This window comes from Nanorana parkeri, unplaced genomic scaffold, assembly GCF_000935625.1.
Source record: "Nanorana parkeri isolate BGI_ZX_2015 unplaced genomic scaffold, ASM93562v1 scaffold269, whole genome shotgun sequence".
NCBI classification, from domain to species: Eukaryota; Metazoa; Chordata; class Amphibia; order Anura; family Dicroglossidae; genus Nanorana; species Nanorana parkeri.
Window position 1 is genome coordinate 784,790 of NW_017306537.1, and position 15,646 is coordinate 800,435.

At 44.2% G+C, this 15,646-nt stretch overlaps 2 protein-coding genes across 2 annotated transcripts in view; both read left to right on the plus strand.

The window, feature by feature from the left end:
* Positions 1–2,778, plus strand: part of TEKT1 (tektin 1) — a 21,775-nt gene extending 18,997 nt beyond the window's left edge. The window contains exon 8 of the mRNA XM_018557140.1: positions 2,596–2,778. Within this exon, the coding sequence (XP_018412642.1) occupies positions 2,596–2,755 (160 nt within the window). The 3' untranslated portion in view covers positions 2,756–2,778. The remainder of the gene's footprint in view (positions 1–2,595) is intronic.
* A 2,346-nt stretch (positions 2,779–5,124) lies between these two features.
* POM121 (POM121 transmembrane nucleoporin) overlaps positions 5,125–15,646 on the plus strand; it is a 20,278-nt gene continuing 9,756 nt past the window's right edge. Inside the window, exons 1-8 of the mRNA XM_018557163.1 lie at positions 5,125–5,688; positions 9,902–10,114; positions 11,360–11,521; positions 12,425–12,505; positions 13,608–13,779; positions 14,345–14,433; positions 14,811–14,875; positions 14,988–15,106. Of these exons, the coding sequence (XP_018412665.1) occupies positions 5,228–5,688; positions 9,902–10,114; positions 11,360–11,521; positions 12,425–12,505; positions 13,608–13,779; positions 14,345–14,433; positions 14,811–14,875; positions 14,988–15,106 (1,362 nt within the window). The 5' untranslated portion in view covers positions 5,125–5,227. The remainder of the gene's footprint in view (positions 5,689–9,901; positions 10,115–11,359; positions 11,522–12,424; positions 12,506–13,607; positions 13,780–14,344; positions 14,434–14,810; positions 14,876–14,987; positions 15,107–15,646) is intronic.

Sequence of the window (15,646 nt, forward strand, 5' to 3'; positions counted from 1 at the left end):
ACATCTAAAAATGCACAAATGATGAGTCCCTTGACTAATCCCTTCTTCTGACAAAAACAACTGCTATTTAGTTTCTTCTATATCACTTCTGCCTGTATGATGGTACTATACTCCACTGGTTTTCACTATCCTTCTTCAGAATAGACAATTAGAATATTCCACTAGATCTTCCAAGCTCATCTGCTGTGATAGTTTAATGCTCAACTCTGGCCTTGGGCAACTCTGGCAAAGAATAAAACTTACCATTGCCGTGGGGCTACCCCCACAATGTAAGGGTTAAAGGAGAACTATGAGGTGAGTGCTTTTCACTCACCTCATAGTTCTAGCCGACCTGTGACAATGAGACTGTCACAGGTCGGCTCAGTAGATCGATACCGCGAGCTGTATACTGAGCTTAGGGTGACGGGAGGATGCTAGTTTGTATCCTCCCGTTACCATAAGGAGAACTATGGGGGAAAGCCCTGACCCCATACTTCTCCTTTTAAGTGCTCATTTTGTCTAGGAGACCCAAATAAAGCTGTTTTACTTACCTCATCCCAGCTCCCATGCTGGTCAGCGCTCACTTCTTCTCTCCCTCCGCTCCGAATGTTGGAATGTCCCTCAGTATCCTCACATCCCCATTGGACCGGCATAAGACATGATGATGTCAGCGGTCCTTAGAACTCTGGCGCGAAGAGGCTGCGGAGACCAGTCTAGCAGCTTGGACAGAGACGGTGGGAGCAGGAATCGGGTAAGTAAAACAGCTTTAATAACATTCCCTACACATAAACAAGCAATTAACCCTTGCAGTGTGGCAGTGGGAGCCCCAATGCAAGGGTAAGTTTTTTGCTTGCCCCGAGATGTCACACTTCCCTGTGCCATGATCCGGCGCCAGGTTTTGGTTCCTGTCCCAGGTGCTCGGCTTCCTGCCAATCAAATCTGAACCTCTGTGTTACATTTTTTGCTCGCTTATTTCTTAGTGTTCTAGCAATATGCCATTTGACTTAGCTGGACCCCCTGTGTGCGAATTACTAATAACCTGCTTTGTTTATTGTGTCTCCTGTCATTCCCTTGTGCTCCCTGTGAAATTTGTCTTCCTCCTGTGTGGCTGTTTGTCCTTGCAGCCTCGCTCCTCTGTTATCTCCGTATAGGCGTGTTGTGCTGCCTTTCTGTGGTCTCCTTGTGTTCCCTTCCCATTGTTGTTTGGATTCCTGCTCCTGTGTCCCTCTATATCCTGGACTGCTGTCTGTGTACAGGCCTTGCCCTGTCTGTCTTTGTGTCCTGAGCCCCGATGCTGCAACCAGTTCCCTGCCACCTGGAAGGTGTCCAGCAGCCAATCATCCTCATCATTAGAGGCTCTGTGGAAAACCTGACCCTTCTTAGATCCTGCTCCTCTAGTGCGTCCCCAAAAACACACAGACTCTCAAGCCCTCGTTCACACCTGAACGTTTTGTAGCGCGTTCTACGCTCGACGAACGCTACTCAAAAATATAAATCCCATTGTATTCAATGGTCTCGTTCCCACCTTGGCGTATTTCCGCCCGTCCCTAACGCGCTACAAAACGGCCCACGCCTGAAAAGGTACAGGTACTACTTTGGGCCGTTTTGTTGCGGGTTTCCATTGGGATACAGCCAAGTAGCCTTCGGAAACGCGCGACGGTCGTGCGACTTTTTTACCACGAATCGCGGTAAAAAAACGCGCGACAGACGCGCATATGCAATACGCCTAGGTGTGAACGAGACCTTAGTCCTCAAGCTTCCTGTGACCAACATTCCAGACATCACCTCAGCCAGCAACTCTAACCCACTCTGCAAGACCCAGAGCTCACACGAACCAGTGCCCCGGACCCCAGATCGTGACATGAGATGGGTTCTAATTAGGGATGCACCGATACCGGTATTTTGGTACCGAGTACGAGTACCGATTAATTTTTTTCGGTACTCGCCGATACCAATTACCGAGTAACGGAAGTCCCATTCAGGAAGCCAGGTGGCGTGTAATGACTCGCCACCTGGCTTCCTGATTAGCCGGGCAGCGTGTAAAGACTCGGCACCCGGCTTCCTGATTAACAATCAAGTCTGTCCCCACTTACCTTGTCCAGCCTGTCACCCCCCCGGGCCTCTGCAGCCAGAACGCCGTCTTCCTCCTGTACCCAGCCGGAGCCGTCTGGCCGGCCAATCAGGAAGCCGGGCGCCGTGTAATGACGCGACGCCCTGCTTTCTGATTGGCCGGGATACCAGCTCCCTCGTCATGGGATAACGAGGGAGCATGAAGCCAGCTTCCCAGCCAATCAGAATGCCGGGCGCTGCGTCATTACACGGCGCCCGGGTTACTGATTGGCCATCTTTCCGACCAACAAGGGACGAGAGAGCATGGAGACGCTTCCCGGTCAATCAGGAAACCGGGCAGCGTGTAATGACGCGCTGCCCGGCTTCCTGATACCGGAAGTAATCGTGCTAGGCATTGGAGCATTTGGGCGAGTACGAGTACTCGCCCAAATACTCATATCGGCACCGATAACGATACCAGTATCGGTATTGGTGGATCCCTAGTTCTAATATAGATTTTCTTCTTTAAATGGAAAAAATGCCAACTGTTTGTCTTTCTGTTTGCAGACTGCGTGAAACTCTGAGCCATGCAGAAGCTGAGTTGAAAGGCCTGATCCGTAACCAGCTATCTTTAGAAGAGGAAATTCAAGTTAAAGAAAATTCTCTATACATTGATGAAGTGATATGCATGCAGATGAGAGAAACCATATCAATCAACAATTTCTAATGTTTGTTTTGCTGTTATTTATTTTAATGCACAATTTCAACAAACTCAGAATAAAATATTTTTGTGCGGTGGCCAGTTGTCTTCTGACTTCCATAAATATCTTGTATGGAGAAAGCATCACAAGTTGATTTACCTGGTAAATAAAATAAAGAAATAAACGGAACCACTAAATCACAAATACTTTAAAGCTATACTACAGCGTATTAGACGGTAACACAAATATGTAAACATAATGAACATAAAGTGGATCCCATGACATGGCCCCAAAACTAAAGGGAAACCATTAAAGTTTTGGGTCACTTTCATTTTTTGTGATTTGCCTATTCAGGACACAGCAACCGGTTTTCTTCAATCCCCCAGTCCCCTTCTCTCCCCCACTGCTCCACTCAGTGAAGGGAGCTGAAATAATACCCAGTATTACCCTGTGTGTGGAGGAGCACTTGACTCACCTTGGTGACACTGCTGGACCAACCAGAGTTGTCACACGACGATTCTGTAGTATACCTTAAACAGGACTTTTCTTTGCTCCCAGTGGCTGAACAGAGCAGCCACTGGGAACAAAGAGTGAAGGTTGTTATGGTATAGGGAACATCTAGAAATGTTAAAAGAAAACTATGACCCAACCTTTTTTGGCCATAGTTCTCTTAAGGATCACAGGAAGATATATACTACTGTATGTCGTCCTGTGACCCAAAACTCAGCATGTAGCAGACTATTGCCCGCTATATGCTGACAGTGCAGAGCCACGCTGTAGCCGGGACGGATCCCTACAATATTGTCGGGATCCACTCCACTGGCTGATTGACAGCTGGCTCTGCCTCTATAGAGGCAGAGCCAGCTGTGCCCGCCCAGTCCGCACTGGTGGGATGGAGAAGGGAATCCCTGCGGGGAGCGGTGGCTGACAGTCACCACTCTCTGCAGGGAAAAGGTCCGGAAATGAGCGATCGGCGGTATGTAATTGCTCAATTCACGATCAATAGAGTCGACCTGTGACCGCTTCAGTGTCACACATGGGCTGTAATTATGGGGAAAAGTGTATTTCACTCTCCCCATAATTCTTCTTTAATTGTTCCTAAGCAGGACCCTGAAAATGAACTTATTGTCTTCAACTCTTCTTGAATAATAGCAGTGCATGTGAAGGTGCCTAGATACTCCTGTGCCTACAGCCCCCTAGCTGTATATCTGCAGTGTGAGATCTAAGGCACTGCTGCATCTGACTACTAGTATGTGTCCCTTTAAGAAAAAGTATTGGCAATTGGTATCGGCAAGTACCCGAGGGAACATATTGTACTTTGTCTTGAAAAAATGGAATCGGTGCATCCCTAATAACCACACGGGTCCATTTCTTTCAATACTTTGAAACAGGGGCGTCCTGAGGCTGGGTGACACCCGGAGCGGTAACCGAGTGTCACCCCGCCGAGACGTCACTGCGTGCGCGATAACGTCATCACGCAAGCGCGGCAGTATTCTGATACCTGCCGGCGGCCATCTTGGTGATGGACGCCGGCAGAGAGAGGAGGGGGCAGTCACCCGGCGGGATAAGGTATGCCGACGGGTACCCTCCTCTCTCCTGATACTGTCGGGCGTTCGGTCCATGACCGAGCGCCCGACTTTTCACAAAATGACCGTAAGTCATTTTGGTGTCACCCCTCCAATGGTGGCACCCGAGTGCGGGCCACACCCCCCTTGTGACGCCACTGCTTTGAAATATCCGGGGATGGCTAGGCACTCCAAACGCTACAAGAGTCCTCTTGCAATGGATTGCATATTCACAGATCTCAAGCTCCCAGCTCTTTCCATCAGTCACAGTGACATCACTTGAACCTCTCAGAAGCATCAGAGCTCTGCGTTAAATTCATTTTGTTGGGGGGGGGAGAGTGTTTGTTTACAAACAGCTTTTTCCAGTCATTTGTGTTGGGGAGGGTCTTGTCAAGAAGCAGCCTTTTGTTTGGCATGGAAGGTGCATTCTTAGGAGGGTTCCTTTTTATTAGGACCTCCCTCTGGTGGTAATACCGCAAACTCAACGGCATTCCGCTGTGTATCACTAGTGTTGGAGGGCTCACACCCCTCCAGCCATGTGACTACCCATAAATCTATGTAGAGTGCCAGTCAGCTATCTCTAGGGAAGCTGAATTGCATGACTTCCACACATATTTGAACACCCTCGTCGGACCACATGACCCTCCCATGTGGCCAAATCTCAAAATCTAATTGGCTGAAAAGGTGGGCGTTCCATCCGGCCCCTTTTCTCACGTGACTTTCAGCAACCGAATCCAAGACGGAGCCAGCAGACAGCCGCGGGAACTGACGTCACGCCTTCGGCAGGCAAACACAGGCTGCGGGAGTCCTTTTGAAACGAATTTGTGGGCGTGGTGTGCGCTCGTTGCCTGGTTACACGGGATGTGACGGCTAGGGGATAGCGAGCGCGTAGCAAGCTGGGTATTTAAGGCCTGGCGCGGCGCGCGGGGGATCATGTGTCCGTCCAGCGGGCACGGAGGAGGGCGGTGGGTAAGGTTGAAGCGGGCGCTTCGGACGTGGCGGAGTCAAGAGATCCGACCGATTGTGCTGCTCGTTCCCGCGGCCCTGTGTCTCCTCCTAGTGTTCTACTGCTTCCCTGTGCTCAGCGCTCTGGTGCTGTGTGCGGCCGGCGCCTGGCTTTATTACAACTCGGGGCCGCACGTGTGGCGGTACTTAGACTGGAGGCAGGTAACAGGAGGAGCTCCGGGCAGGCGGCAGAGGCCTGCGGGACATAGGAGGCAGAGGGAACCGGGCCTGAGGTGGACTCCTTCCTCCTTGTTGTTACTCATGGGCAGCTATCTGGGCAAGCAGGAGCCCCCGGCCCGGGCAATGGGCAGAGGAACCAGGGAATTAAAAGAGAGGCTATCCAGACCTAATCCAGCTGTGCCAACCCCAGCCAGGCGCCTGTCATTCAGGTGGGTATTCTGTGTGAGCTCATGAAGACATGACTGGTCATATGAATGCTGTTTTTATTGTAACGGTGCAAGTTTAACCTTAGATTACAAGTCCCTGGTTGGGCTGTTTCCATGACCTCAGATTGAGATTATTTAGTCCTCAATCACACCTGTGTGTATGTGCATCAAAATCAAATGTGTGTGTTCGCAGAATACACGAAATGGGCATGCTATTCCATTACCAGCTAATAACACCCTGAACACGACCTGGCAAACGTGCATGGGAGGAAATGTGACATGCGTTCCCGCTACACTCTGTTGAAAATGGGGTCTATTCACACCACATCTAGATTACCTCCAGACCAGACTGTTTCCGGACCCAAAATGTATCCCTATGCTATTTCTGGCCTCTGTTCCCACCAGCGCAGTCCGTTCTAGACCAGAAAAGTATACTGCTTGTCCTATTTTGTCTGGTCTGGAATGCACTGGGACGCATTGGAACGCACCTGTAAGACCATTTTAAGCTAAAAAAAACAACAATTTTTTTAAATTGCTGCAAAAATGCAATGCACTATGTTCCAGATCTGGTCTGGAAAATGGTGAACCTCAAGCTGGATTTGCACCTCTACGGTTTCTTTGCCTGTCACTTCAATTTGATGTGCGTTGGTTTCCATTTTCAATGAATGTTTCCAATGCACTTTGCATTGGGTGTCAGTGCATATTATGGGGGGCTTTTGTCTTCTATTCAAACTTCCCTTAAGGAAGGGGTGTCCCCAAAAGGTTAGTTTTTGCTGTCAAATAAGATGTCTTGTCCATAAGGCCCCATTCACACCAGGGCGGCTGCGGATCAGTGCGGTTTCCGCGTGGATTTTAAAAAAAGCTGTTTTGGGAGTTTTTCAATTGCGTTTCAGTGCTGAAGCGCATTTAACGCCCCGCGTGGTTCCAGTGAAAGCAGTACGGAAATTGCACTGATCAGTATGACAAAAAAGGTTCAGGAGGCAATTCGGGCGGTGGTTCGGGCCGCACGGTATTATGTCACCATAGCAATGTATGGGATCGTTCATGTCAGCAGCCGAACCGCCCCTGTGTGAACGCGGCGTAACTAATTTTTTGTGTGATTGTGATATGATTGGACCATGTATGTCATGACGCACAACCAAATGCATGTACTGAGGTGAGCTTTCTATTGAAGTCAATAGAAACGCATCAAAGAAAAATGCACATGTGCACATTGATCCTTAGAATCTGACCTGCAGGTTACCCCCCATCGTCTGACCTGCAGGTAACCTCCAAGTGAGTTTTTGCATTTAGAATTCAGTCTGGTACAAAGAAACGCCCATTGACCCCAGGCCCTTATGTAACTTTACATAGTTTGCCTTGCCTGATGTGTCGCTGTATCGGGCTCAGTGGTCATCTAGGGTGTGATTACTAACCTGTGCACACTTCATATAAATCACATTCATAGGATGGGAGATATTTGCTCATTTAAAGAAGCTAACACTCAAATAAGGATCTTGGGTTTAGTGACCTTTACATCTGAAGTTTAATCTGCTTAATTTTTTGCTTCCCTGATCCCCCCAACCCATCAACATGATGACATTTTTTAATAGAACTTTTTTGTTTTTGTTTTCATTACATACCTTATTTTAGACCCAGTGATGACATCTTTTGTGCTTCTCTCTGGAATGTGGGCAGATCATGGCTGGTGTGAGAGACGGCAGGGTGCTGCACATAGCTTCCTGAAAACATCACTGCACCTTGCCTCAGTACTTCTCTCGAGCCATTATCCCTGATGCAAACAGTTGGCTGGCACTTGGGACGAGTTATGTAAATATGATAATGCATGATGGGTGGATGTCAGTCTGCATGAGTGGCCTTTTTAGGCAGGATGTATTTGCATGCAGACTGCCCAAGATAATACCCGCGTATGACACTGGGCCTCTGTAATTGAATGAACTGAAATCCTGTGAATGAAAGAGGCAGGCCAGTCATGTTAGGGTTGGAGAGGAAGGAGCTGGATGATGGATGAGGCAGGCTCTCTGAATTCCTGCCGCTTCTAATGCACGCTGTGAGAAGCTCGGTGTGAAGTGAAATTGGAGTAAACCATACAAGTGCAAGAGAGTATCCTGTGTGACTGTGCCGAGTTCAGCTTTAAAAGTTGCAGTGAAATCACTAAAAATATAGCTCATTATTTGTTTGCTAAAGCTTTCTGAATTGAGTCTATTGTGTGGGTCAGGCAGCTGTCGGGTGAGTTCTGCCCTAATAACTGCATCTTCCATCTTCGGCTTGCACTTGTCACCAGTGTTAAATCTTTAAAAGCATTTTAAAAATGGATGCTAGGTATAAAAGGAACCTAACAAACTGGAAGCCTAAACCTTACTCTGCTCTTCTAGATTCTTGTCTGCTAAAAGAAGCCCTGAAATACTTGGTCTGCCTCAAGTGGCCTAGATCACAGCCAGATGCATACCTACTGCCATTAGTCACATGATCTTTAATGAGGGGGAAGGATAAGTGCCTTGGATTGGCCAGTGCTGACTGTTACTGATACCTTTTTAGAGTTCTAACGTGATGGATGCCTAGATTAGGTGACAGGTACAGTGGAGGACAGGTATTTGAGGGCTTTTTTTTGCTTTCTTATAAAAAGTGGACCTTTACCCCCTTTGGCTAAAAATCACCCCCGCATGCAGCTCTGCATGCTGATATAAAATAATCTTGTGTTCATTAAACAAACATATTTTCATTTTACTTAAAATGTCCTGGTTCTCTTTGGCACAATGGATGTAATCGTGCTCAAAGAAGCATCCTGGGAAGGTTAAATCAGCAGAGCATTTCTGGGAGGTCTGTAATCATGAAATCTCAGGGAAATGCATTTTCCTCCCCTGAGATAATTTGCATGGTCACATGTGCCAGAGTTCCAGGAAGTAAAGGGAGATATTAATCTGTCCTTAGTAAAAATGGCCACCGTGAGAGGAAAAAAACCAAGGTATGCAAAGAATAAAAATCTGGCAATTATGTAGAAGTATGTATTTGTAGATTGCCATTACTAAACAAGGTGCCTTTGTTTTGATGATCTGGATAACGTTCCTCTTTAAGGGGGATTGTTTTGTGCTTTTCACATGCCCATTGAGCTGTTTCTCTGCACGCCACCACACGTGTACATGTAGATAAACATTGTTTCCTACGTGTCCTGTGCACACTATGTATGTGTGGGGGTGTAGAAAAACCCAACTCAACAGTGTAAACCACCCCTATAGTACTACAGAGTCATTCCTAAATTGGCATACAGAGACAATCTACTACTTTGTCTTGGTTTATGGGCAAAAGCTTAGTGTTGGCTTCTCGAACGTCTCAGTGTATCTAAACCCAAAAACAAACAAAAAATTGCAGCTTACAGCTTGGATAAGGTGCCTGTATTGTGTTTATTGTCAGACCTTTTCCCTTTTATAATGCTGCTGATGACACACTTTCTGTCCGAGTGGCTATGCTCACTCATCCAGTGTCTGTAGAAGGAGCCATTGATGTCACCCAGGCTAGCCTTCAAACATGTCTGCCATATGTAATGGAGATGAATGTCCGTTCATCTCCATTACATAGGGGGTGATGGGAAAAGCCAAGGAAGGAAGTGACGGGCAATATTTCTGGCAAGAACACATTTTCTGTACCTGCTAAATATGTGCATATGAAAACTGGCAGTTACCACATTGAAGGACTGGTATACTGTAATATGACTTCTTATTCTTGGGTTTAGGTGCGCTTGAAGTGTTTTTTAGTTGCTAAATTTCTCTTTTCTATCTCTAACTGGCTGTAGTAAATTGAACTCAATTGGACCTGCTGATTATTCTACGGAACATTTTCCCACTCATCCAAACATCTTTTTCATTCATCTGATGGGTCAGGGATGTTGGGAAATATGGGTTCATGGTGTTACAAATGCATTATATTTTGTGTAATGGCATGTCAACAGGAGGGCTCTTATCTCTGGTATCTGTAGAAGACATTTCCACGTTATGGCAGTGTCCTGAGGCTATCTTATGGCTGTAGTCAGGGGGGCATAAACAAATGTCAAAAACTAGTTAAGTGTCATGCAACAATTTTAATACCTTCGGCTAATATTTGATGTTGTACTCCTTTTGAAAAGGCCAAGTATTCGTGCTTTGACGTATCTTGGTAAAATATTTGGTAATTTTGGTTTTATCTGCTTCAGTGTACTTACAATTGCCTTTGTTTTCCTCAGAGAAACACCAGTGATATCCAATAGGGCTTTTCTGAGCCCACGCAGACGTTACCCAATCCACCAACCACAGTACAGCATGCCAGGTTCTCTTCCTACTGTGTATTTCGATGGCTATCAGAAAAAATGCTTACTCTCCCCAAAGTCTTCTCTGGTGCGCAGTCCAGTTACTGTGAAAATTGCACGTCCAGACCCGAATATCGCTCGTTCACCTGTGTAAGTAACATTCATTGGGAAGTAGTGTTTTTTTTACAGGCTAGTGACGTTCTGATCCCATGGCTCAGTTATGTTAGGAGCGATTTGTATAATTTAAATCTAAATTATATATAAACTTAATCTGCAGCCAAACTATAAACAGTTGAAATATTTGTTTTCTTGGCAAGTGTTAAATGAGCCTAGAGTTCACATGTAAAACAGTGAGGTCCTCCATTACCTTCTCTTTCTCTGAGTTTATAGTTACAGATTTAAAAAGCTTGAATGGTTTGGAATCAGTGCTGGAGTGTGTTGTTGGGCAAATTAACTCAACTGTTGTGGATGAATTGCTCCACAGTGCACAACTACATGGGTTGGTAAGGTCTTGTTTTAAAGCTCATTTACTGCCTCTTAAGAATATCAGAATATGTGAATGTCCATAACCTGGCATCACTTTAAAGTGGAGCATTCCTTAAAATTTCAGATTTTGTGTTAATCATTAGGATGCTTGAGCAATAAAGAATCAGATACAATTATTTGACATAGAAAATCACATCCTTGTGTGATCTAAAGCCTAGACACCCTTAATGATGTGATATGATATCTAGAAGGATTGTAGTTATTTCACACTATTCAAAAGCAGTCTTGTGTTCAGTCAGGCCCTCTGGTGGTCCTACTATAAATAGAATTGGCAAGAAGCAGAATCTGTATATTTAAATCTGACCATCCCCTTGTGCATATATAATTGCGACCTGGGTAGAAACGTGTGCCTTTTTGGTTTTTTTTTATACTTTGGCACAGGGCTGGAAGATTGTCAGGTAGCCAGTGCTCTTTAAAAGTTACAGTAACTCCTTAAACTGAGGTTTTCTCTAGTGGTCAATGGACTGCCTCAGGAGAAAAAAGCTTCGGGCTCCTGAATTTCATATTTTCCGCCCTTCATTGGCACGATGGTTTACATAAAGGTGATCTTTCTATAGCTAAAAACAAAACTTAACCTAGTCCTATAATGTCCATGCACACAGGTTATGTAGATAATGGTTGGAATAGAATACCTCCTTGGGGCTGATGACCAGTGTTTCCGATTGGTAGAGCAAGCCTTTTGTAAATGTAATTTTGGTGCCATTGGCAAGGGTGGAAAGATGTGGTTGCCAATACAATTTAACTTTTTTTTTTTCACATTGAACTAATGCACCACTTGATTTGATGTTATACATTTCAATGGGAATCCCTCACCCAGTATTACATTTCTTGGCTTTTGATCCACTCTAGGCTGGATAACCTTCTGTCTCCAGGGCCAGCATCTCCACTGGTTCAGTGTGCACCAGATCCGTGTGCAAAGGAAACTGTACTCAATGCCATCAGAGAAAGCAGGAAAAGGATGAACAAAGATGAAGAGCATGGTAGTAGTGGAGGATTAGAAAACAAGAGAAGGTAAGGGTATTAAAAATGTAAGTTATTATAACCGAAGTGGTCTGCATTGTTCAGGTGCACAGATCCTCCAAATATTTGCCATATCTACCTGGAATGCTCAGCATTTTTAAAACCATTGCCCAGAAACTGATACTGTTTGAAGTATAAAAAAGGTTTTCAGTTGGTGTGAAATGAGCTACTTGCAATATGTATAAGAATATTAAAGCAGAACGCCAGAATTTTTGTAATCTGCTGGGTAACCGTTGACTATAATAAAGGTGCATGTCCCCTCTCTAATAAACCTATCAGTACTGGCATCGAATAGCTGACTTTTGGGAGCTCTGGCATGTCTGAAGGTTCAAGGCTGGCCATACAATGGTAGATTTCCAAATCAACATTTGTACAAAAGATCTTTCTGGATCATTCGCTAATGCCATCAGACTTCACAAATGCCTGAAATTTCGTTTGATTTACATTTTGACTTGACATTCAATTTTGGAATAAATATGGGAATTTCCTAAATGAAAACCACATTTACGGTTTCATTCATTCGAGAAGAAAAGATTTCCATCCAGCTCCTTCGACTTTTTCCGTCACTGGTTGAAATTGATCCTCAATTTGACCCGTCAACTATTATAAAGTTGAATGAACATTCTGAAAACAACTTTCTGGTGTATGGCTACCTTAAGAAAAAAAAGTACATGCAGACACCTTGTGTATACCATTTGTGATACCAAGAACCATGTTTCCTTACCACTGTTAAAGAACAAAGATATCGCAACTTGTAGCCAAAACATCAAATGGAAGCATTTTAATTTCAGGTTCAATTTGGATACATTTAAATGTAGTATATATTCAGTCAGGAAAATTTTGTTTATAATTTTATATTTATGCTTGTCTGTATTTTTATTCCAAACCCGTTAGGAGACAAGCCAGCAGTGGAAGTCTGGATGCCTCATTTGAGCATCCTTTACCAAATGGAACTTTGCCTTCATATGTCTCAAAGTGAGTGGAAAATAAACCTAATGCTTTTAAAGTTTCTCCAAACAAAAGCAAACTTTCTTTTGCTAGGTTCCTGTAATCTGCACATATTGACAGTATGGTTCTTTAAATTAGTTTTGGTTATCGGTAAATTACCTTTTTGTTATCAGATAATTGCATTAGTTTCAGTGTCGGGCTGACAAAGCTATACAGTCACTATTTAAATTGATAATCTCTGGGTTTTTGTTGGCCCCTGATAATTGCTGCTCCACTGTATTAGGTATGCAGAATCGCTGAGCATGCACTGTAATTGTTACTGTGCTCCAGCACCACTATATCTGTACAGGCACATACTCCCTCACTCTGTCCACAGGAAAGGTATTTTATAAACTAACATAATAGAATTAAAATGGAATTTGACCATGTGACCATTGAGAAGCGCTTCCTATTGGTCAGGGCAGTCAGGCGACCGTAAATATAGCAAATATTACCTGCAGCAGTGGCTGAGAGTTAAATAGATTCTCATTTTTCATAAACAAGCCTTTTAGATTTTGAACCCCTCCGAAAATGCTGTATGCTATGTGGTCATGGGCACGACAAGGTGTGCTTGCCATTTGTTCCTTGATGCTGGGTAGATGTATCGACTTAAATATCTAACTCAAATTAATTGTGCTTCAAGTGTCTGGTTGACATGGACAACGTGGTGTTTAACACTTTAGTACTGGCATGTTACACCCCCTTCATTACCAGGCCATTTTTTCAGTTTTCAGCACTGCAAGTGTCGCTGAGAACTCCACAACACTAACAAATACATTTTTACACTCCCCTGCTGTGGCTCTCCGCTCTGACAGTGGGAGCAGCGGCCATGCACACAGGTGTTCATGGGAGGATGTATGGGTACGTCCTCCTGAAACAATATTACAGCGGATCAGCGCTATAGATACAGTGGCTGATCCACAGGTCTTTAATTTAAATCACTTGGACATTTTATGTGAGGAAGAAACTGGTATAAAACTTTATTGATGCCAAATGAACAAAGCTGACATGAGTGAACTTTTTTTTAAATGACTTATCACTTTTGCTGAATATTTATTATATGTATAACGGAATGTTTGTATTTCATCAGGCCAGACAACTTAAAAAGAGGACTTCATTCACAAGTTCTGGAAGACCATGTCAACAAACGGTCCCGCACCTCCTCGATCAGCTCATTGAGTAGTTCTGTAATGAATGGAATGAAAATGTCTTCTCATAATGCAATCACCAGCTCCTACAGTTCTAGCGCAGTCATCCTGCAGGTATTGAACCCCAAAGTTTTGAGGGAAAACGTACCCTTGTCAAACAGGCAAGAGGCTTCTGTGATCATCCTAGGTAGACCTTATCAAATACGAAACATCTGTTAACGTTCATAATGAGACTATGCACTCTAGCGTATAAAAGGAAAGCTAGTCATACTTGTTAGTGGATGGATTGCTGTGAATTGACATCTATTATGTATGGGCGCATAAGCTTTAAATTAACAGGGAAGCTTGGGGCACTACTAGGACATGTCCACCTAGGTTTGACATTACCATTCAAGTCTGCTTTGACAGTTCTGAGACTTCCGTCCTGGTGTAGAATCTAAACCCATTTTTCTGTTTACTAGGAGACGCAGCAGACTTCTGGGTAAAACCCCCCTGCTCAGAAGGGGCGATACAAAAACATTTAAAGCACTTGTGTATGCACTGACTCTTCAGCATGTTGGGGGGGAACCAGTTTGCTGAAAGATCTGCCCATGCATAGCCAGTATTGGAGTTTGTGAATCTTTGTAAGCTACACAAAAATGTCTAAAGTGTAAATGTAATTTTTCTTTCTGACTTGTAGAAAAGAAAGAGAACCCCAAATGTATCTGCAGTTTCAAGTTCACCCTCATCGAGGAGCCAGACGCCAGATCTGTCAGCCAAAAAAGCAAGGTAAAGTCCTTCACCAGTTCTTCCTTCTAACAGTTTGTACTTGTGACTTGCAGTGGGATTTGCCTAGAAAGCAGCCTCTATCTTTATTTCAAATACAAGTCATCTAGCATAATCTGTATCTGCTATGAATTCTGATAGTTATTTCAGCCATGAGCATGGCATAAGCGTGACCAAGGTCAGAAAATGCAACAGTGATTTTAGAGATTGCCCTTGCCTATGTTCATGTAAAAGGAAGAATGTACTTTTTGAATGTCTATACTCCGAAAAATTGTGTACACTGAGCTTTTCTGATAGATGCGACATGCGCTAGTGTCCATTGGACATTGCTCTTTCGCTCAAACAAATTCAATGATTTAATTTTAACTTGTCTTTTACAGAGAAGAATCATGTGAAGCTAGTCCATCAACACCCGTGCGGCAAGACACAGAGCAGACTGGAAGATGTAAGTCACGTGGACATTGATATGTTTAAATATATTTACTCCTAACCATTTTGGGACTAAGACTGATTTCCTTCCCCCTTCTTTTTTTTTTTTTTTGGGACACACTTTGCAGTTAATGAAACTCCTCCTAAGTCCTCTGCAGTAAACTCCTCCAGTGAAAATGGAAGTGGTGGAGCCCGAAGGAAAAAAGTGTTGCTGGTCTACTCTGGACATAGTGATCAGTACCCGCTGGTAAGTGTGAATATTTATACAGAGAATCAAGCGCTAAAGCAGGGGTGGTCAACTTGCTAAATCTAGGAGGCCCAAAATGCGGCTCCAAATGTCAAGAGTGTTGCACAAGGCTTAGTTTGTAAAGTTTTGCCATTTAATGAGACTGTATTATGACTGGAATGAGTGTTCTACCTTTTTTTTGACAAACTGAAAAAAGAAAAATTGCCAAAGCCAGCTCACTACTAGTTTCTTACTTGACTGGCAATGTGACAAAGGTTTAATTTGGGACACGTCCCTATCCCACTTGTCACTTTCAATTGTGACACCCAGGAAAAAAATCTGGTGTGTTGAGGTCAAGTCAGCTTTTCATGTGTGAAGATTGGCACAAGCGCGACAGATTAGCAGCAGGAATTTGATGCTCATGCAGTAAAGGCAAATGTCATCCAGAGTATCGGCACGTGTTTTGGGACCTGTGGATTAATCGAGGGGGGGCTAATTTTTAAAGAAGTGACTTAATATTTTTTACTTTTTTTTTTTTTTTTTTTTTTTTTTCCCCCTGTG